The sequence below is a fragment of the Pelophylax lessonae genome, assembly GCF_965119305.1.
Source record: "Pelophylax lessonae genome assembly, chromosome: 2".
In the NCBI taxonomy this organism is placed as follows: Eukaryota; Metazoa; Chordata; class Amphibia; order Anura; family Ranidae; genus Pelophylax; species Pelophylax lessonae.
The window spans coordinates 461,820,874-461,840,005 of record NC_138769.1 but is presented as its reverse complement, the minus strand read 5'-3'; the positions used below and the strand labels follow the sequence as shown (position 1 = coordinate 461,840,005).

Genomic DNA, 19,132 nt, shown 5'->3' with positions numbered 1-19,132 from the left:
TTCCCTTGCAAGGAATTGCAGCAAAAGCATCCGAGAGCCGAATAAAAAAAATTGGCTGGGGTGCCGACATCACGGGATCCCTGGACAGGTAAGTGTCCTAATAATAAAAGTCGGCAGTTACAGTATTTGTAATTTTTTGGTGGGGGGGCTATAGCTCCACTTCAAGGGTCTAAGTTTGGAGACTTTTACTGCCAAGTTTAAGGAAGACTTCTAACCTACTAGAAAAGCAAGATAGGGACAAACTAAGCGGTCATGAACTCAAAACCAAAAATGTAATACTTTGCAGCTTACCAATCCACAGATGTGGTGGCAGATTTGGATACACTAAAAAATTTGAATCCAAACTTCAGCTAATACTTTATGGTCAGTTACAGCAAACAGTTTTTTCCATTTTTTTTTTTTTTTTAAAAAAAGGTTTACATAAATAAATAAAAACGTATAATGTTACGCAACCCTGCCATTGTTGAATTATCGGTCTCATCCGTGTAACTGCAAGAGAGCTTGTTCTGTTGAAAAAAACAGACTTACTGGCAGAGGTAACTAGAACCTTCAGGGCCCCAGGTGCTAGAAACCCTGACCCCTCAGCTGGGCTCCCCACACAATGAGAGAACACCAGGGCCTGGTCACAAGTGCGACCTTTGAGACCCTGGTAGCTCCGCCACTGGTGTCAGTTTTTTTTTTTTAACAATTGTATTATTTTTTGCAATTTTTCAAGAGCCCCGTTGGGGGGCTTTGGTGAAATATCAGAGATGATGTTTTACCTTTGAGACAGAGAAAGGGGATTAAGGACACAGCCCTCAATCTCATTCTTTGCAGCCTTGGCTGTATTTGTTTCCTTTTCAGGCTTGCTTCTATTTTGAAGTGATCACATCTAAGAATAAGTAAGTTGCAAAATAACAAAGGTTTGCTTTTTGATCTTGTAGTGCTTAAAAGTCAAAACTTTTTCTCATTTTTGGAGTAATGAAGGTTTATAGCCCCTGTCATTTTTTCCATCTGCATCCTATTGGGGCAATTTCCATTCACTTTGTTCCATAACAAAAATAGGAAGTGAGGAAATCCCTGCAAAGTGAGAGAATCCCTGGTTGTAACCAGATCTGATGTGCCCATTGGAAGACTTATCTTTTACTGTTGTGGGGACAACCCAAAACTTGGACTTTTAACAGTAAACATGACAAATAGAGTATGAAGGTCCCTAATAGGGGCACAGACCGCAATAAAAACCTGACAGGTGTTCTAATCCCTGTCCACTATCTGAAACAAAAAAAAAAAAAAGTTGCCTCTAGATACACTTTAAGGCCCCGTTCACACTGGGGCGATCCGACTTGCCGGGGCGACCTCGGAGCGGCCGGCACAAACTTCATAACATTGAAGTCAATGCAGGTCGCTCCGGGTCGCCCCAAAGAAGCTACGGACCCTTTTTCTAAGTCAGAGCGACTTGTGTCGCTCCTATTACAACGGGTCCATAGCTTCTCTATGGCGAGCGACCTACAGCGACCTGTCAGGCGACCAGGTCGCCTGACAGGTCGCCCCAGTGTGAACGGGGACTTAGTATACCCGAATAACCATCTTACCTCTTACTTCTATTGGCAGATACATCCACTACAATGTGCTACTTAACACCTCGACGTACATACAGCACAATGCTTCAAATGTTCCAGTCTGTTTTGAGACATAGGGAACCAAACAAAATATTTTGTTTTTATGGAGGGATTTTTTTCTGCAACTCAACTGGGCTTTTTTAATGTGTCCGTACAGATGCAAAGTTTATTTAAAGTGCAACAGTGGTCACATTTTTTTAGCTCTTAATTAAGTGAAGAGTTATTATCTGTCAGCTTATTACTGTGAGTATCCCTGTTTGAGGTTTCCCTCTTCACTTCCAATCCCAGGTATAATATTATCACTGAGACAGAATGCAACAGGAAATCTCCCTAACAGGGTCTAAAATAGTAAAAACCTTAGAAGCTGTAGGTAGGAGGTGCTGGATCCAAAACGGATTTAGCTTCTTAGTGAACCATGCTTTAGACCACAACGATTTTGGCTAGGCAGCTCTCTAATACAAAGGGGCATCAAGAGCACCTTAAGCAACCCTGGAAGGCGCAGAGTAAGGGTGCTGCACCAAAAGTATACAAGTCCAATAAAATGTATTTTAGCAAAGAAATTCAAAGTTAAGGAATTAACCACTGAAGCCCTGGAGGATTTGGCTGCTCAAAGACCAGGCCCTATTTTGCGATTCGGCACTGCGTGACTTTAATGGACAATTGCGCGGTCGTGCGACACTGTACCCAAATTAAATTGACGTCCTTTTTTTCCCACAAACAGAGCTTTCTTTTGGTGGTATTTGATCACCTGTGCGATTTTTATTTTTTGCGCTATAAACAGAAAAAGAGCGACAATTTTGAAAAACAATATTTTTAACATTTTTTTTATATGAAATTCTCAAAAAAAATGTAAAAATCAAAATTTAACATTTTAGGCCAATTTGTTTTCTGCTACATATTTGTTAAAATAAAAATCGCAATAAGCTTATTTTGATTGGTTTGCACAAAAGTTATTGCGTTTACTAACTACGGGAAAGATTTATGTCATTTTTATTATTTTTTTTTAACTAGTAATGGCGGCTATCTGCGATTTTTTTGCGGGACTGCGACATTGCAGCGGACAGATCGGACCCCTGACAGACATTTTTGACACTTTTGGGAGTACCAGTGACATTACTACAGTAATCAGTGCTATAAATATGCACTGTTACTGTAAAAATGACACTGGTAGGGAAGGGGTTAACTTTATTGGTGATCAGTGGGTTAAATGTATCCCTAGGGGTGTTATTCTAACTGTGGGGGCGTGGCTTGTGATCAGTGTTCCCTTTAGCCTGCGCGCATGCGCGGGCGCGCAGTGTGAATGAAGGTCCCGCGCAAGCACCTATTCAAACCGCGCAGCCGCAGACGTGGCGGCCGTGTAGCAGAGCGTGCGCCGCGAGAGCACGCCCATTGTGTGACAATAGCGAATGAAAATTCGCTATTGTCACACGGATCCTCCTCCTGGCCAATCAGGGAGCGGGTCCTCCCGCTTCCTGATTGGCCGAAAGGCCAACTTCATGCCATTGGCCGAGGAAGAGGCGCCGGGACTCGGGGAGTCAGGAGGACTGAGGAGAGGCAGGAAGCCGGGGAATGAACTGAAGAGAAGCTGCCGCCCGTGACCATGAGGTAAGTGCACGGGGGGGGGGGAACACTGGCATCTCTACATTGATTTGGGGACAATGCTGTGGGCACTCTGCATTAATTAAAAACTGAAAAAATGGCAGAACCATTACTAGACTCGGGACTGAAGAGTCTCTACATTGAAAGGGGGCACACTGGCATCTCTACATTGAAAGGGGGCACACTGGCATCTCTACATTGAAAGGTGGCACACTGGCATCTCTACATTGAAAGGGGGCACACTGGCATCTCTACATTGAAAGGTGGCACGCTGGCATCTCTACATTGAAAGGGGGCACACTGGCATCTCTACATTGAAAGGTGGCACGCTGGCATCTCTACATTGAAAGGGGGCACACTGGCATCTCTACATTGAAAGGGGGCACACTGGCATCTCTACATTGAAAGGTGGCACACTGGCATCTCTACATTGAAAGGTGGCACACTGGCATCTCTACATTGAAAGGGGGCACACTGGCACCTCTACATTGAAAAGGGGCACGCTGGCATCTCTACATTGATTGGGGGCAATGCTGTAGTACTCTGCATTGATTGGGGGCAATGCTGTAGTACTCTGCATTGATTGGGGGCAATGCTATGGCACTCTGCATTGATTGGGGGCAATGCTGTGGGCACTCTGCATTGATTGGGGGCCACAGAAAAATGATCAAACGTTGACCGGTCCGCGGCGATAAAAAGGTTGGGGAGCACTGCGCTCAGAAATTTTTTTATTTGCTCAGCCCAGTAAAAAATTAGAGGGAACATTGCTTGTGATGTATCTACAGAGACATACGATCCTACATAGCAGGATCGTATAGTCTCTGCACTCACATCAGGGAGAATGACAGACGGCTGTGTTTACATCAGCCGTCTGCCTTTCTCCCTCTCCTGCGGGAGATCGCGAGTGGCCGGCGGACATCGGAGCCGCTGGTCACACGCACGGGGATCCCTGCGAACGAGCGGGAGCGCACCTCCGGCGGCGCGCGCTCGCCCCCTACAGGCTCCTGGGCGAGCGACGTAGCCCTACGTCGGTTTGCCCAGGAGCGGCTGACTGCCGCAGTAAATAGTCGTGCGGCGGTCGGCAAGTGGTTAAACAAATTCAAACATGTTGCAAACGCTATAAGGTCTCCCATTTATCAGAGCCAAGATTGCTGATTTAGTATCTTACTGGTAAATAAAGATTTAAGCTAAATCTGAGTTTTTTAATCCAAAAACACACTTCAGCAGTTGGTTGGAAAGGTCTAAAAACCAGCTGCTGAAGCATTTCTTTGGATTATATACAGTGTTAATTTTATTCCCCATTAACCAGTAAGAGTCTAGGCAATGTAGGCCCTGATAAATGGGGAGCCTTAAGACCCCCAAAACGTGATGGCCTGTCATCTTTATCTGTGATGAAATAACTACGCTGATCAGCCATAACTTTATGATCACCCAGCTAATATTGAGTAGGTCCCTCTTTCACCGCTAAAACTGCTCTGACCCATCAAGGCACCGACGACTCTAGACTTCAGAAGGTATGCTTTGGTATCAGGCACCAACCCATCAGTAGTAGACTCTTTGGGTCTCCATGGGTCAGATTTTTCCAGCACATTCCACTATGCTCGATTGGATTTATATCTGGAAAATTGAGGCCAAATCAACACCTTGAACAAAGCCAACAGTGTGGTGCTTTGGGTAATGTTCTGCTGTGAAACCTTGGACCTGCAATTCATGTGAATGATACATTAACACATACCACCTGCCTAAACATTGGTGGTTACCAAGTACTCCTCTTCATGGAAACTATATACTCTGATTGCAGTGTCTTCTCTCAGCAGAACATTACCCAAAGCACCACACTGTTGGCTTGCCTTCCCATACTGTATCCTGGTACCATTTCTTCCTTTAGGAAAAAGATGCACATGCACCCAGCCATCCAAATGATGTAAAAGAAAACGTGGTTCAACAGACCAGGCCACCTTCTCCCACTGCTCCGTAGTCCAGTTCTGATGCTTATGTGCCCGGTGTACGTTCTTTTAGCTATGGACACAGGTCAACATGGGCCCCCTGAGCAGGCTGTGACTATGCAGCCCCACACACAAAAAACTGGTATGCCCATTTTTTCTGCTTTTAACAACTCTGCTTCATGGACAACATGTTTACTTGCTGCCTAATATATCCCACAGACTTTCTGATTGTAATGAGAGAATCAATGTTATTCACTTAACTTGTCAGGGGTCATAACGTTATGGCTGATCTGCCCCCAAAACATTTTGGCTCTTTTGCTCAACTTCTATCTAGAGATCTAATCCCTCCCTTGGGGGGAAAAAAAAAATAACGGTTAGAAAACCTAATTAGTAAAAAAATATTTTTATGCTTAGTGAAAAATAAATATAGATGCCTTACACAATCTATCTGAAAACAGGATAGAATTAAAATATTAAATGAACAAAAATAGGTGCGCTTCCAAAGCCCGGCATGTATAAAATCAATGTGCCAGAAAAATGTCACTCCCCATAAAAAAACAGTAATACATATTAAAGAAATTTCAGTGCATGTGCCAATAAGTGTAAAAGATTATAATACTGAAAGTTGGTGAAACACTCAACTTCACTGTGATCAAAACCGCATACAGACAGATGATTTCTTCCCATGCTCTGCATACCAAGTACTGCAGCCTCTTACCAGTACTGCATGATCTCTGTACATAAAGAGATCAATAGCACACGTGATGTGGATAAGCAGGCCAACTGCTGTTTCAGCTGATTCAGCATATACCCCAATGACACTTGACTCCAATACAAGGCATGTCAGTACCAGACCAGCAGGATCTAAAAGCCAGCCATAACACTCTGATCCACCTCTAATGATAATCTGGATTCGCATGAAAAAACAAAGGCAGGTCATATAGTGTAAAACCATAAACACTATATCCTTTATTTGAAAGACAGGTGCTTGCAATGTAAACTGAGAGACAAACATGTTTTGCCTCGCCTTCTGTGGGCGTGAATTCCCAATGCATTTTGTCTCAAGGACGACACAGGGTTTTTGAAGCGCACCTATTTTTGTTTAATTACAAAACATAATTGAAAATATTAAAAAACTTCCATCAACTTTAAGAGCCGGTTCACACTGAGGCGACACGACTCCTTACTACTTCGGGGGCGACTTGTGCATTACATTGCACCACGACTTCGGAGCGACTTGCAGGGACTTCACATAATGTAAGTCTATGCAAGTCGCTCTGAGGTCGCCCCAAAATAGTACAGGACCCTTTTTCTAAGTCGGAGCGACTTGTGTCGCTCCTATTAGAACGGGTCCTGTAGCGGTCAAAGGACCGCGAGGGAGCGCGACTTGTCAGGCTAACAAGTCGCGCTAATGTGAACCGGCTCTAAATCCAACTGTATTCAATGTTTTGGATAGAGTGGGAAATTTCTGTCACATGTACAAGATTTTCTTTTTTGGTAGGGGGGGTTGGCAGCGAAGTTGTCCCCAGGACAGCAAGGGCTTTACACACAGATGCAAGTTTGAGAACAAGCATGTCGCAACACAAATAAGACAAGATGCCAGAATTATATCGATGTAAGTAGCCATAAAGCCCTAACTGCAAAAAAATACAGCACCTTTGGTATTAATTTTGTAATTCTAACAAAAAAAAAACAAAAAAACAAACACACCTAAACTAATGCATGAAAAATGTACTATAGGGAAAAAAAACACTTTGCCACAGTAAACAGTCTTTGCATCATTTTCAAACCTGGACTACAGAAATGACAGAAGATGGTTGGTTGCTATAAACTGAAATTGTTTTTTTTTAGTAACTAATTTGCCAATTAGATCATTGCAATTTACAAACACTAACTTAAAGCAAAACTAGACCTAACTTGTAGAAAAGAGGCAGCTCTTTATTGCAGAAGAAACATGCTAGGTTTCTTCTGCAATAATACACACTTACCTGCCTGCTTGCAGTTTTCTATCGAATACACACTCAGTTGTGCATTCCCAGCACACTCTGGCTGTGCCAGAATGACTGACTCCTGTGCCCATGCGCGGGATAACAGTGGCCAGCAAGGGATACAAGCATCACATTGCTGGAAGGTTGAGGCGAGTATATTCCAGAGTTTAATTCTGCTTTAAAGTACTATAAAAAAGGAAAGCGTCGGCCAAAATAGACTAGTTTAACACGCCAATTATTAAAGAACTTTTTTGTAACAATGCAAAAAAGTAATACTAATGTAGCAGAACTAAAGTCTAAATGTTTTTTCTTTAATGCAGGACGACAACAACAAGCATATGGCTGCATACTTCCTTAGCACCCCTAAGCCATCACTATGGGAGACAAGGCTAGACAGAGTATTGTCATTTGAAGCAAAGGTCAGGCCCCAGTGGCCTTTGTGGAGAAGCAGTTAGTGGATGACTAAGGTAAAGACAGCATGGCCAATTTTATTAGATGTGGATTAATCTGCTCTTGGGCTTCTTTTGCCCTTATCAATGAAATGGATTGACCCTTAAAAACTCTTTGCAAGAGTTCAGTGAGCGAAGACTAGAATTAAGGTATTTTTTACCTTATGGAGTGGAGGGTGGGATATTGAAAGCTGTGCTCTAGGCCAAAGGCAATAGGAGGGAGTGTCATGTAAAAATTTGCTGCACATCCTTCAAAGGCTCAGCTCTTCTGAACAGCTAAGGCAAGGGTCTTCAAACTATGCCCTCCAGCTGTTCAGGAACTACAATTCCCATCATGCCTAGTCATGTCTGTGAATGTCAGAGTTTTACAATGCCTCATGGGATGTGTAGTTCCGCAACAACTGGAGGGCCGTAGTTTGAGGATCCCTGAGCTAAGGGATCACAGGTGGTTCTCGAACATGGCAATCATGATATTACACTCCGGGAAAATTTGTGAAACACTGTACTTTAGTAACATCAATCCGCAGGGAAAAGACTAATCAAGATAGTTAAGAGGCTGTAGGAACAGCAATCAGTCACACAATTTGATCAGGCTCTTTCTGTAAACATAAAATATTGTAGTGTTTAATGCTGTAAAAATTCATCAGTGTCTTTTTTTTTTTTAAATCTTGAAGATGAATTTCCATGCATCTATCCCATGCTATGCTTCTGTCTTCTGTGTACCGGATGATGATGATGCACAACAGGCAGCTACCCTTTAATTTTGTAAACAATAATTGGATGTTGACCTCTGCTACTTGTCTGGGTAAAATATTTACAGGTTCATTGCACAACCAGCAATTTTTGTACATAGGCTTTAAAAACCACAGACTAAAAGCAAAGTATTTACAGAAGCACTTGATGCTTTTCACCCACTGGTTAAGAGAACTAAAAAGCATTTTACAAATTATTATACAGGGCTTTTTAGCCACATAAATTAAGCAACAAGTATGTATTCTTTATGAACATTTGGCTGGTACAAAGGATATAAAAATCTTTAAGATATTTGTGCATATTATTAATCCAGTTGTACTGATAAAAGGATGAGTTTGCTCATTGACAATTTTTAAAATTTCCAGGAAAAACAAAAAATTTAAATAACATTTTTAAAAACGTATGCTTTCTCTGTATTCCACTGGGGGTTCACAGACCCACCTTTGGCATTTAGATATGTAATAGCACAAATTAATGTCTCTTCCTAACACTGTATTATCACCTCTGACCTGAACTGTGTGGAATCATGTTCTTTTTGCTTCTACTACGATTGCTTTTTTTTGAGTCTCTGCTTGGGCTTTCATGACTTGGGTTGCCCCTCCGTACACGTATGTGGTCTTTATTCTCATCACTTTCCGCTTCTGAGTCACTCAATTCAAGGTCAGGACAATAGCCATCATTATCTTGGTAAGGAGTCACAGATGGACATTCAAGAGGCTGTTTGTTCCACAAGCGATCTTTTGTAGATTGTCTCCTTTGAGGTTTTTCACAACTCTGAATATCTTCCATGGTCCTAACTAAGCTATTTGTTGCTTCTTTAAACGATCTACTAAAATGGTCCAAAGTGGATTTCCTAAAGCTACTCTGGCCAGTCAAATGACATAAAGACTCTTCACTGTGAAGAGTTTGACTTGCGTTGTCTCTCTGGGATTTGTCCCCATGCAAAAGTCCATTTGATTTGTTTGACTTTGAAGTTTCATGCTGAACTTTCCCACTTCCATTTGACGATTGTCCATGGATTACAGCTTGTAGAGACAAAGGTTTACCTGAGCTCCTAAATCGTGATGTTTGCTGGGAACCTGGGGCCTGAGTGTCTGTCCGAGAGTTATTGGTGCCGAGCAGCCCATTGCTTCTTTGCTCTGAGACATGCCTAGTATAATATTTGGTACTAGGATCAGATGACCCTTTCTGTAGTACTCTGCTACAGCTATGAGAAGAACTATTTTTCTTCAAAAGACCTGATCGGCTTCCAGTTTTCACAGAGCTGTTTTTACAGTCTGCTGGGGGACATTTTGGCATTTTTAACTTTAACGTAATTCTAGGAGGAGGGTAGAACAGTGTATTTTCCAGTGCACTTGATAAAGGTTGCCCTAAAAATAAAAACATATATATATATTAGAGATATGCACTACTGAAATATAAACAAATCCAGAAAAACTGTAGTGTTCTAGATAAATAAGTATTGCCTGCAAAATGTTACATATGCCAAAATAAAGAACATTTCAGTAACGGGTAGCGCCAGTAGCCTTGCCCAGTAGTTTATTGTATTTATCAGGCCTCAAGAGCAAAAAAAGCCCCACACAGTATTTTATTCTCAATACAACGTGGCTTACAGAGTTAATGAAGCATTTAAATGAAATGGGATACCACCCAAAACAGTCTTCTGTTTTGGATAGAAAGTGGATATGATTTAACAGGTGGAGTTTGGTTACTTGGTTGCAGTGGTTTATTGCACTTTGGCCACTGGACCTGCATGAAAATTATCTAATAGGCAAATTGTCTGTGCTGTGTAACCAGATTTTGTATCTAGTGAATGATTGAAAAAAAAAAAAAAAATGGGATTTTGACTTACCGTAAAATCCATTTCTCTGATGTTCATTGACAGACACAGCTCCTGATCTTAACCATTGGGTTATACTGCCCCCTACAGGAGTAGGACACTAGGCAGAAAAGAAGTCTGGCTACACCTATGGGCAGTCCCAGGGGGTATACTCCCTCTCTCTACTATAGGTACTCAGTTTTGTTGCAAGCAGTGTCAGGAGAATTACAACTCCACAGAGGGGTGGGTGCTGTGTCCTTTAATGATCAGAGAAATGGATTTCACGGTAAGTCAAAAATCCCATTTTCTTTTTCGTTCATTGATGGACATCGCTCTTGATCTTCTTGGGACGTCCCAAAGCAGTGTTAAACACGAGGGGTGGGAACTACGAAAAAGAAACTCCCAAGGCTAACTATAGCTAACCAGGTAAACAGGAGCTTAACAACTGGAGCTCACCTGAAAAAAAAAAAAAAAACAATACACCCTCAAAGAGGACCAGGTCCTCTAAACAGCAGCCTGCAAAACTTTGCGGCCAAAGGAAGCATCTGTAGATGCCAACAGATCTACTTTATAGAACTTTGTGAAAGTGTGCACCGACGACCAGGTGGCTGCCTTGCAAGCCTGCGTCACTGACGCCTGATGACGGAAAGCCCAGGAGGCATTGAGCGCCTGAGTAGAATGCGCCTTGACAGGGAAAGGAGGAACCTGACCCTTGATGGAATAGACCTGAACCACCGTCTGTCTGATTCATCTGGAAATGGTCGCAGAGGAAGCGGAAAACCCTTTCTGAGGCCCATTCCTGAGCACAAATAGTGAATCGGATTACCTAAAGCTGCCAGATCCACCCTAATTGCCCAGACCACATTCAAGGCATGCAAAGCAATTTCCTTCGGATATTTTTCATTCAAATGAAAATCAGAGACAACCAGAGGAAGGAACGATGGACAGGGGCAAAGAACCACGTTATCTTTGTGAACCACCAAATAAGGTGGACAGGATAACACAGCTGATTCCGACACCCTGCACGCAGAGGTGATAGCCACCAAAAAGGCCACCTTCTGGGACAGGGTGAGCAGGGTAATATCCCAAAGATTCTCAAAAGGAGGCTTCTGTAGAGCTAAGACTGCACTGGAGGGGTCAGGTGCCTAACTCTCTGAATAAAAGCATGTACCAGGGAGTATGTGGCCAAGGGCCGTTGAAAGAAGACCGCTAAGACCGACACCTGACCCTTGATCGTACTCAAGGCCAGTTACTGCTCAACCCCCCACTGAAGGAAGGTCAAGATCCGAGCCACCGAAAAAGAGCAAGGATGAACCCCAAGAGACCCACAGCACGCAATTTACGTCTTCCACGTAAGATGGTAGATCTTCCTAGAAGTAGATTTCCTAGCTTTTAACAGCGTTGGAATCACCGACAAACCTCTATCCATGAGCACCTGGCATCCAACAGCCAAGCCGTCAAAGCCAGCGACTGTAAAGAGGATAGAAGATTATTCCTTGATACAGCAGATCCTCCCTGAGAGGAAGCTTCCAAAGAACATTGGCGACCTGCCACACCAGATCGGCGTACCAAGCCCGGCAAGGCCAGTCAAGGGCCACTAAGATGACGGAAATCCCTTCTGCCTCGATTCTGCGAAGAAGTCTTGGAAGAAGCTTGAGAAGGGGGAAGGCGTAAATCAGACAATACTGACCCCAAGGGGCCACCAGCACATCTGTGGAGTCCGCCAGAGGATCCCGTGACTGAGCCACAAACCTCTGCACCTTTTTGTGGAGCCGAGACGACAACACATCCACCTGGGGGATGCCCCACTGGAGACACAACTGATGAAACACCTCTGAATGAAGGGACCACTCCCCTTGGTCCAACGCCTGTCGACTGAGGTAATCCGCCTGCCAGTTTTCCACCCCTGGAAAGTGTACAGCGGAGAAGGCTGGAACAAACCATTTTGCCCATCTTAGAATGTCAGCTACCTCCACTTCTTGTGCCCCCCTGGTGATTGACATAAGCCACGGCTGTGACATTGTCTGATTGAATGCGCACCGGACATCCCTGAAGACGATACGTCCAATGTTTCAGGCACAGTCCGATCGCTCGGAGTTCCAAGACATTGATCGGTAGTCTGAACTCTTCCAGTGTCCAGATCCCCTAAGCAGAATTTTTGCCGAGGGTGCCTCCCCAGCCGGAAAGGCTGCCATCTGTGGTGACCACTGTCCATTACAAGGGGAGGAAGGATTTGCCTAGCCGAAGCGCCGAAAAACGAAGCCACCATATCAGGGACTTTGTCGTTCCCCGGCTCAGCGGATAGGATTATCCGGAGACTGCGGATTCTTGTTCCATTTGGCCAGAATCTCCCTTGCAGTGACCTCATAAGGAACCATGCAAACTGAACCACTACGAAGGTAGACCCCATTAGGCCCAGCACCCTCAAGCAAGTCTTGAGGGTTGACCATCTGTTGGACAGCAGAAGACGAATTGCAGCCTGCGTTTCTGGAGTTTGTCCAGAGGAAGGAGCACTCAGGCTAAGGCCGAGTCCAGAGTCAGACCCAGATAGTCCAGCTTTGTGGACGGAGCCAGAGCAGACTTCTGAAAATTCAGAATCCAGCCAAACTCCCTCAAAGTTCGTATAGTGTTTTCCATCAGAGCAGTAGGAGACTCCGCTCGCAGAACAAGGTCGTCCAAGTAGCCCAGTACCAATAACAATGCTAGCACTAGGACCAACACTTTCGTAAAGACCCGAAGAGTGGAGGCGAGACCAAAGGGTAACGCCACAAACTGATAATGCTCCTCTCCCGCGGCAAAGTGGAGGAAGCGCTGGTGACCAACACATATTGGAATGTGAAGGTAAGTGCCCTTGATATCAATGGAGGAAAGAAAATCCCCCTGATGCAGGGAAACCACCACAGTGCGAATGGACCATTCCGAACTTCTGAACCCACACAAAGCAGTTCAGCGCCTTGATTGAGGCCTAGAATTGGACACATCTTGGCTTCCTTCCTGGGGACTGTAAACAGGTTTGAATAAAAACCCCTGAAAACAAAAAAAAAAAAAAAAAAAAAAAAAAAAACCCCTGAAAACGTTTTAAAGTCTGAACCGGGACAATCACCCTTTGAAGTAAAATGGCCTACACCGCCCCAAAAAGAGCCTGTAAGCGGACCGGAGAAAGGTCGCACTTTGGAAGGAAGAACTTTACCGGAGGGTAAAAACTAAACTCAAACTTGTAGCCGGACTGTATGACCTCGTGGACCAACTTGTCTTGTACCAGGAAAGTCCACGGGTCCAGGAACCAGCAAAGACGACCCCCCCCCCCCCATATACAGGTGAGGGTGCACCTTCCTACTGAAGGGGCCCTGTCCGTGGGTCTGGAGAAGCCCGCTCTTGACTTGCCAGACCAAGTTTGCTTGGATCTTCCAGAGGAGGCCCTGAAGGGCTTCAATTTCAGTTTGCCCTGAGGGACGAAAATAACTTATGAGCTGAGAAGCAGGGCCCACGTCTACGATGAGGGTCCTTGCCCTTAGTAGCCTGTGGGAAAAAGGTACTCTTCCCACCTGTGAGACCTTTAATAATGTCATCCAGGGTAGCTCCAAACAAGCAATCTCCTTGAATGGGAAGATCAGTCAGACCTTTTTAGAAGTCTGTTCCGCAGACCAGCACTTGAACTAAAAGACACGCCGAAGGACCACTGCCAAAACAGAGAGCCGAGCCACTAAGGAAGCTGCATCCAAAGAGGCATCACAGATAAACTGCAGCCTCTGGACCAGCTGGTCTGCCAGCTCCGCAAAGGCAGGGGGAAGCTACTCCCCCCTCCAGGTCACGGCGCAAAAGCTTAGCCCATTCAGTCAGAGTTTGCGACACAAGGGCAATGATGTATATCGGACTCTGTGCCAAACCAGCCAGGGTGTACATATTGCTGGCCGCAGCCTCTGCCTTCCTGTCAGCCGGGTCCTTAAAAGCCGGTGACTTCAACCGGAATCATGGTTGCCTTGTTTAATCTGGAAATCGGAGGGTCCACCACCGGTGGAACATTCCACTTCTTAAGAAGGGACTCCCCATAGGGGTATCGCCTAGAAGCTCACTTAGGGACCCCCCAAGGGGACACTTTGGTCCTCCCCACTCTTTAGTGACAATTCTGTCAAAATAGGAGGGGAAAGGAAATACCTGGATGGCTTGTGAGTGCCAAAGGGAACCTGTGCCTCCGCTGCAGGTGCAGCTGCCTCCTCCAACTTTAATTCTCAAGCACAGATACAATCAGTGTGTACACCAGCCCCTTTTAGTGAACAGTTGCAGAAGTGGAGGATTCCTCCTCACTATCTGAGGATTCAGGGCGCGGTCGCACACCCAGCAGGGTGACCTACGTCCACGGCGGCCAAATCCCATTCAGGATCAGTTGAGACAGATGGAGCTGAGACATATGCCAGCCGTCGTCCAAAAACCACCTCCACCCAGGACACAAAGGACTCCAGGACCTCCGTCAATGCCCCGCAGTCCCAGAGAGGGGGCCAGGTGGGGAGATGTGCTCCAAAGACTCCATGAGTCACCAGGGGACCCCACAAAAAAGTATAAAACACTGCTAAGGGACAATCTCCACCGCTCTGGCAGCACCACTCGGTTGCCAGTCACAGAGCACCAATCGACCCTCAGCAGAAAGGGAGAGGACCCCACCAGACTCGCCACCCCGCAGAAACCAGGCGACTCTGCACTGCACGAGTGGCGATCAGGAAACAAAAGAAGTCAGCACCAGGGGATGAGGAGGTGCTCTCACCACCCAGAAGGCTCCACAGACATGGTCACAGCTGTTTTCTATGGCAGACCACTGCAACATGGCCACCGTGCATTGCAGCTCAAGGCTACAGTAAAATGGCGGCACCACGGGGCTCCCAGGGAGGATCCCCAGGCCTCAAAGACAGGCCCAGGCAGGACAGGGGGGCCCTGACAGGAGCCCCCACCAGGTACAGCCCCCCCCCCCCCCGCACAGCCAATCATCCTTTTGCTGGCGCCGCACACCCCCGCCCCCATCATAGCGACCTGCCCTGCCAACATCACAGCGCCCTGCCAGACCACCCACACAGCCCCAGTATAAGTGGAGGGGGGAGGTAGGATGGGGGGACAGATGAAGGGGGGTTGCCTGGACAGGAAGGAGGGGAACCCGGGGGGTATGACCGTCCCATGGAGGGGTCCATGTCTACCCCAATATTCTCCAGGGGGAGAAGGGGAAACAGTTACTCACCATATTAGGAACCAGGTGGGCATCGCTCCAGGCAGAACACCTCGCCATCGAAATGGGGGGCTGTTTTAACTCACAGGCCATCCCCCATCCGGAGGGGCTATGTCGCAGCCGACCTAGCACGGAGCGGAGGTCTGCGCTCGCTGGTCAGACTGGGATGACCACTAGATCTATATTATCCAGCGTGTCGCCCAGTCCGGCAGTTGATTGTAGATCCCACAGGAAAAACCAGGAGAACAAAAATCTATCTAAAGAAAAAAATTGCCAGGAACAGAGATCGCAGCAAGGAACTACGTCCTTACTCCTGACTAGGCAGAAAAAATACTGAGTACCTATAGCAGACGGAGGGAGTATACCCCCAGAGACTGCCCATAGGCGTAGCCAGACTTTTTTTTTCTGCCTTGTGTCCTTTAGGGGGCAGTATAACCCAATGGTTAAGAAGTTCAGGAGCTGTGTCCGTCAATGAACGAAAAGAGAAAGAAAATCTAATTTGGCGCCATTATTCTTTAAGACATGAATTCCATCAGTTAATTCCTTTATTAAAATCTTGAATAGGATTTTCCTTTTAAGAAGAAAGTGAGAAACCTTGCCACTAGAATGCCGATGCTTAACTAGGGCGGTAAGGGAGTCATTACGTTTGAATTCCTGTCAATTACAATTCAAGGCTGCTGGAGTGTACAGGGCACCTTCTGGAATAGTAAAAGAATGAGCAGCTTCAAGCACCCTGTAGCTCTGGTGCCTGCTATTCTGCATCACTCTGCTAAAGATTAAAACCTTTCAGGCTTAAGCCGGCCATAGACGGAGCTATTCTCTTTCTTTCTTGCAAACACAAGTAAAAGAATAGAAAACTGCCAGTGTTGATGGGGAATCCTTCCCACGGAGCCATTTAGTTCTCCCTGTGGCGGAGAGCCTTCCCTGGGACAGTGATTACTGCTAGTGGCTATAATAGCCGCTAGCAATAATCGCATGTAAAATCCAACAGGCTGGTTGTACTGAAGTTGACTGATCGAGCAACTTGGGTACATTCAGCCTGCCCATACACAGTTTAAATCTCGGCCAGGCCTTGTTGGAACAGGCCGCGATGCGAACAGCCAATGGCCGGCTTTAGATTACACATGCAGTAGCCTTTGACAGCCATCTACCACTCTCACTGCAAATGTAAACAAGCCCTTAGTCATATGAGCACAAAGGGTTTACTTTCGGTGCTTGTACAAAAGGCAGCATCAAATTCATCACTAGCACACATCAATTGTACACACACCCCCTAGTGATCTGCCTGTGGAGTGAACCCAGGATTTGGGAGCAAAGACATTTTTAAACAAAGGTATGTGCAGGTGCTGCTATTAAAAAGCTATACAAATTATAATGTTTGAATAATGACAGGATTTTATAACTTTTTTAGACACCACCGTGTATCAAAATGAGGCAGGAAAAAGGGGAACCTGTACGCATGCAAGCAATATTAAAAGCTTGAGGAAAATGACAAATAGAATTTAAAAGAAGTGAGCCTAGAAGACCAATAGTAGTAAATGTTCCCAAAATTTAATTTAAAGAAGTGACCCCATAGAATGGCTTCTCTGTAACTGCCAATTTACATATACTACAGCAACCTTTATGTAGAGCACCTGGCAGGGGTCTGAACAGAGCTACACTTCTACTACAACCACACAACTCAAAGAAAAAAAGTCCACACACAAAAAGCTGAGACTACACCAGGAATCATTACTACTTTCTGCTACTTTATTATGCTTTATATTCATAACTAGGGATGCACCAAAATGAAAATTTTGGGCCGAAACCGAAAATGCAGGATGCCTTTGTCCGAAAACTGAAAATTACTTTTTCCCCCAAATAATTTTAAAATAGATAAAAGAGGGGCATACACCAAAAAAAGGCAGTGACGTACACCTGTCGCTGCCACCCTGTCACAGTATATGTACTGTGACGGGTTGGCAAGTGGTTAATTTAATTACCAATGGTATTAGTATTATGCAGCATGAGGGGGTTAATGTATTGTCACTGCTGGTCACTGATGCATTAGTGACCAACCAGTGGCAGTTAATTAACCCCTTTGTGCTGCATTAGTGCAACCAGTATCAGTGTTAATTAACACTGGTTGCACTGATACTGGTTGCACTAATGAAGCACAAAGGGGTTAATTAACTGCCACTGGTTGGTCACTAATGCATCAGTGACCAGCAGTGACAATACATTAACCCCCTCATGCTGCATAATACTAATACCATTGGTAAGCTGTCTCAGCTCCCCCCCCTCCCCTCCCCTCCCCCCTGCCTCAGCGTCCCTCTCGTCAGTACACCCCCCGCCTCAGCGTCCTCTCCTACTCACTCAGCTCCTCCGGTGTCCTTCATTCAAAAGACGCGCTTCTGGCCGGCGGCCCGCCTCCCGGTGATGTCACTACTACTACGATCTGTGCATGAATGAAGTGACATACTGGGCGGGAGGGCGGGCAAGTGGCCGCTAATAGCTGTAACTATGTGAGCCTTCACTTCACTTCCCTGTCAGCGGACGATGTACATTAATGAACTGACACTCTGGGCGGGAGCGGCCGCTAATAACTATGTGAGCACTTCACTTCCCTGTCAGAGGAGATACCCGCCTGATAGGGAAGTGAAGCTCACATAGTTATAGTTATTAGCGCCCCCCCCCCCCCCGACCTCCCGCCCGGAGTGTCAGTTCATTCATGCACATCGTCCGCTGACAGGGAAGTGAAAGCTCACATAGTTACAGCTATTAGCGGTCGCTCGCCCGCCCTCCCACCGGGTATGTCACTGCATTCATGAACAGATCGTAGTAGTAGGGACATCATTGAGAGGCGGGCGGCCGGCCAGAGGCGGGACTTTTCAAACCTGCGATGCGCCCTCCTCCTTCCTCACGGCGGCCATTAATTTCTGCATTTTTAACCCATTTTCAGCCGAAATGGGATAAGTCCATTTTCGGCCGAAAATTTTGGTGCATCCCTATTTATAACCCACAGAGATTAATCCAAAAAAGATTGCTAACCCAACCCTTGGCACTATACTTGAGCCTATCGGTCTCAAGAATGAGAACTGTCTGGACATGACGGATCTAATCAATGAAGACAAGAAAGAGTTGTCGGTACTGACATGCTGCGTAAGATCTTATGTAATGCTCTGCAGAAATAGTAAAGTATCATCCACTTTTATCAATTCACATTTCATTTCCTTTCCTCATTTATCTCATTTATTCTCATTAATGAGCAATGAAAAAGTAGGTCACCTCCAGCTAACTCTTTATTTACAAGTTGTACTTCAAGATTGAAGATTTGCTCATGGATTTTGCTGTGTGAGAGTTTCAGCTTCTCTCTTCTATTCACCATGTAGCACAGATTCCTAACCTGTGAATAGGAAAAAAAATAATATATGAAGCTTTTGATACCATATGCTCTATATAATCACACAAGAAGTAGCTATTCCACTGAAACAGATCCACATATAAAAATATACACTATAAAAAGTCAGAAGAATGTAACTTGGCCTACCCATCTGTGTAAAACTGTTAGAATGGAACAACTCTGAGCATTCCAATATGAAGGCAGTTTGTTTTACCAGGGATGCAGCATAACGGTTTACTGAGAATAAAATATGCTAGATCTGTCCTCCATTGTAAGCCTCCGCTTGTCAGCTCAGAGTTGCATGGCTTGTTTGGAGGCCTTCAAGTCTAACTAAAAACTTTTTTTTTTCCTTTTTTTTTTTTTTAGTTTTGAGTAGATAGGGATTA

The 19,132-nt window shown here is 45.2% G+C and overlaps 1 protein-coding gene across 2 annotated transcripts in view; it reads right to left on the bottom strand.

Annotated features, from left to right (window-relative positions):
- Window positions 1–19,132, bottom strand: part of JADE3 (jade family PHD finger 3) — a 163,599-nt gene that overhangs the window by 48,156 nt on the left and 96,311 nt on the right. The window contains exons 9-10 of one of the 2 annotated variants that reach the window (XM_082246079.1): window positions 18,632–18,749; window positions 8,836–9,703 (exon numbers count right to left, since the gene is read on the bottom strand). In XM_082246079.1, the coding sequence (XP_082102205.1) occupies window positions 8,836–9,703; window positions 18,632–18,749 (986 nt within the window). Of the gene's footprint in view, window positions 1–8,179; window positions 9,704–18,631; window positions 18,750–19,132 lie in introns of those variants that run through there. The other variant, XM_082246078.1, reaches the window with a different exon arrangement.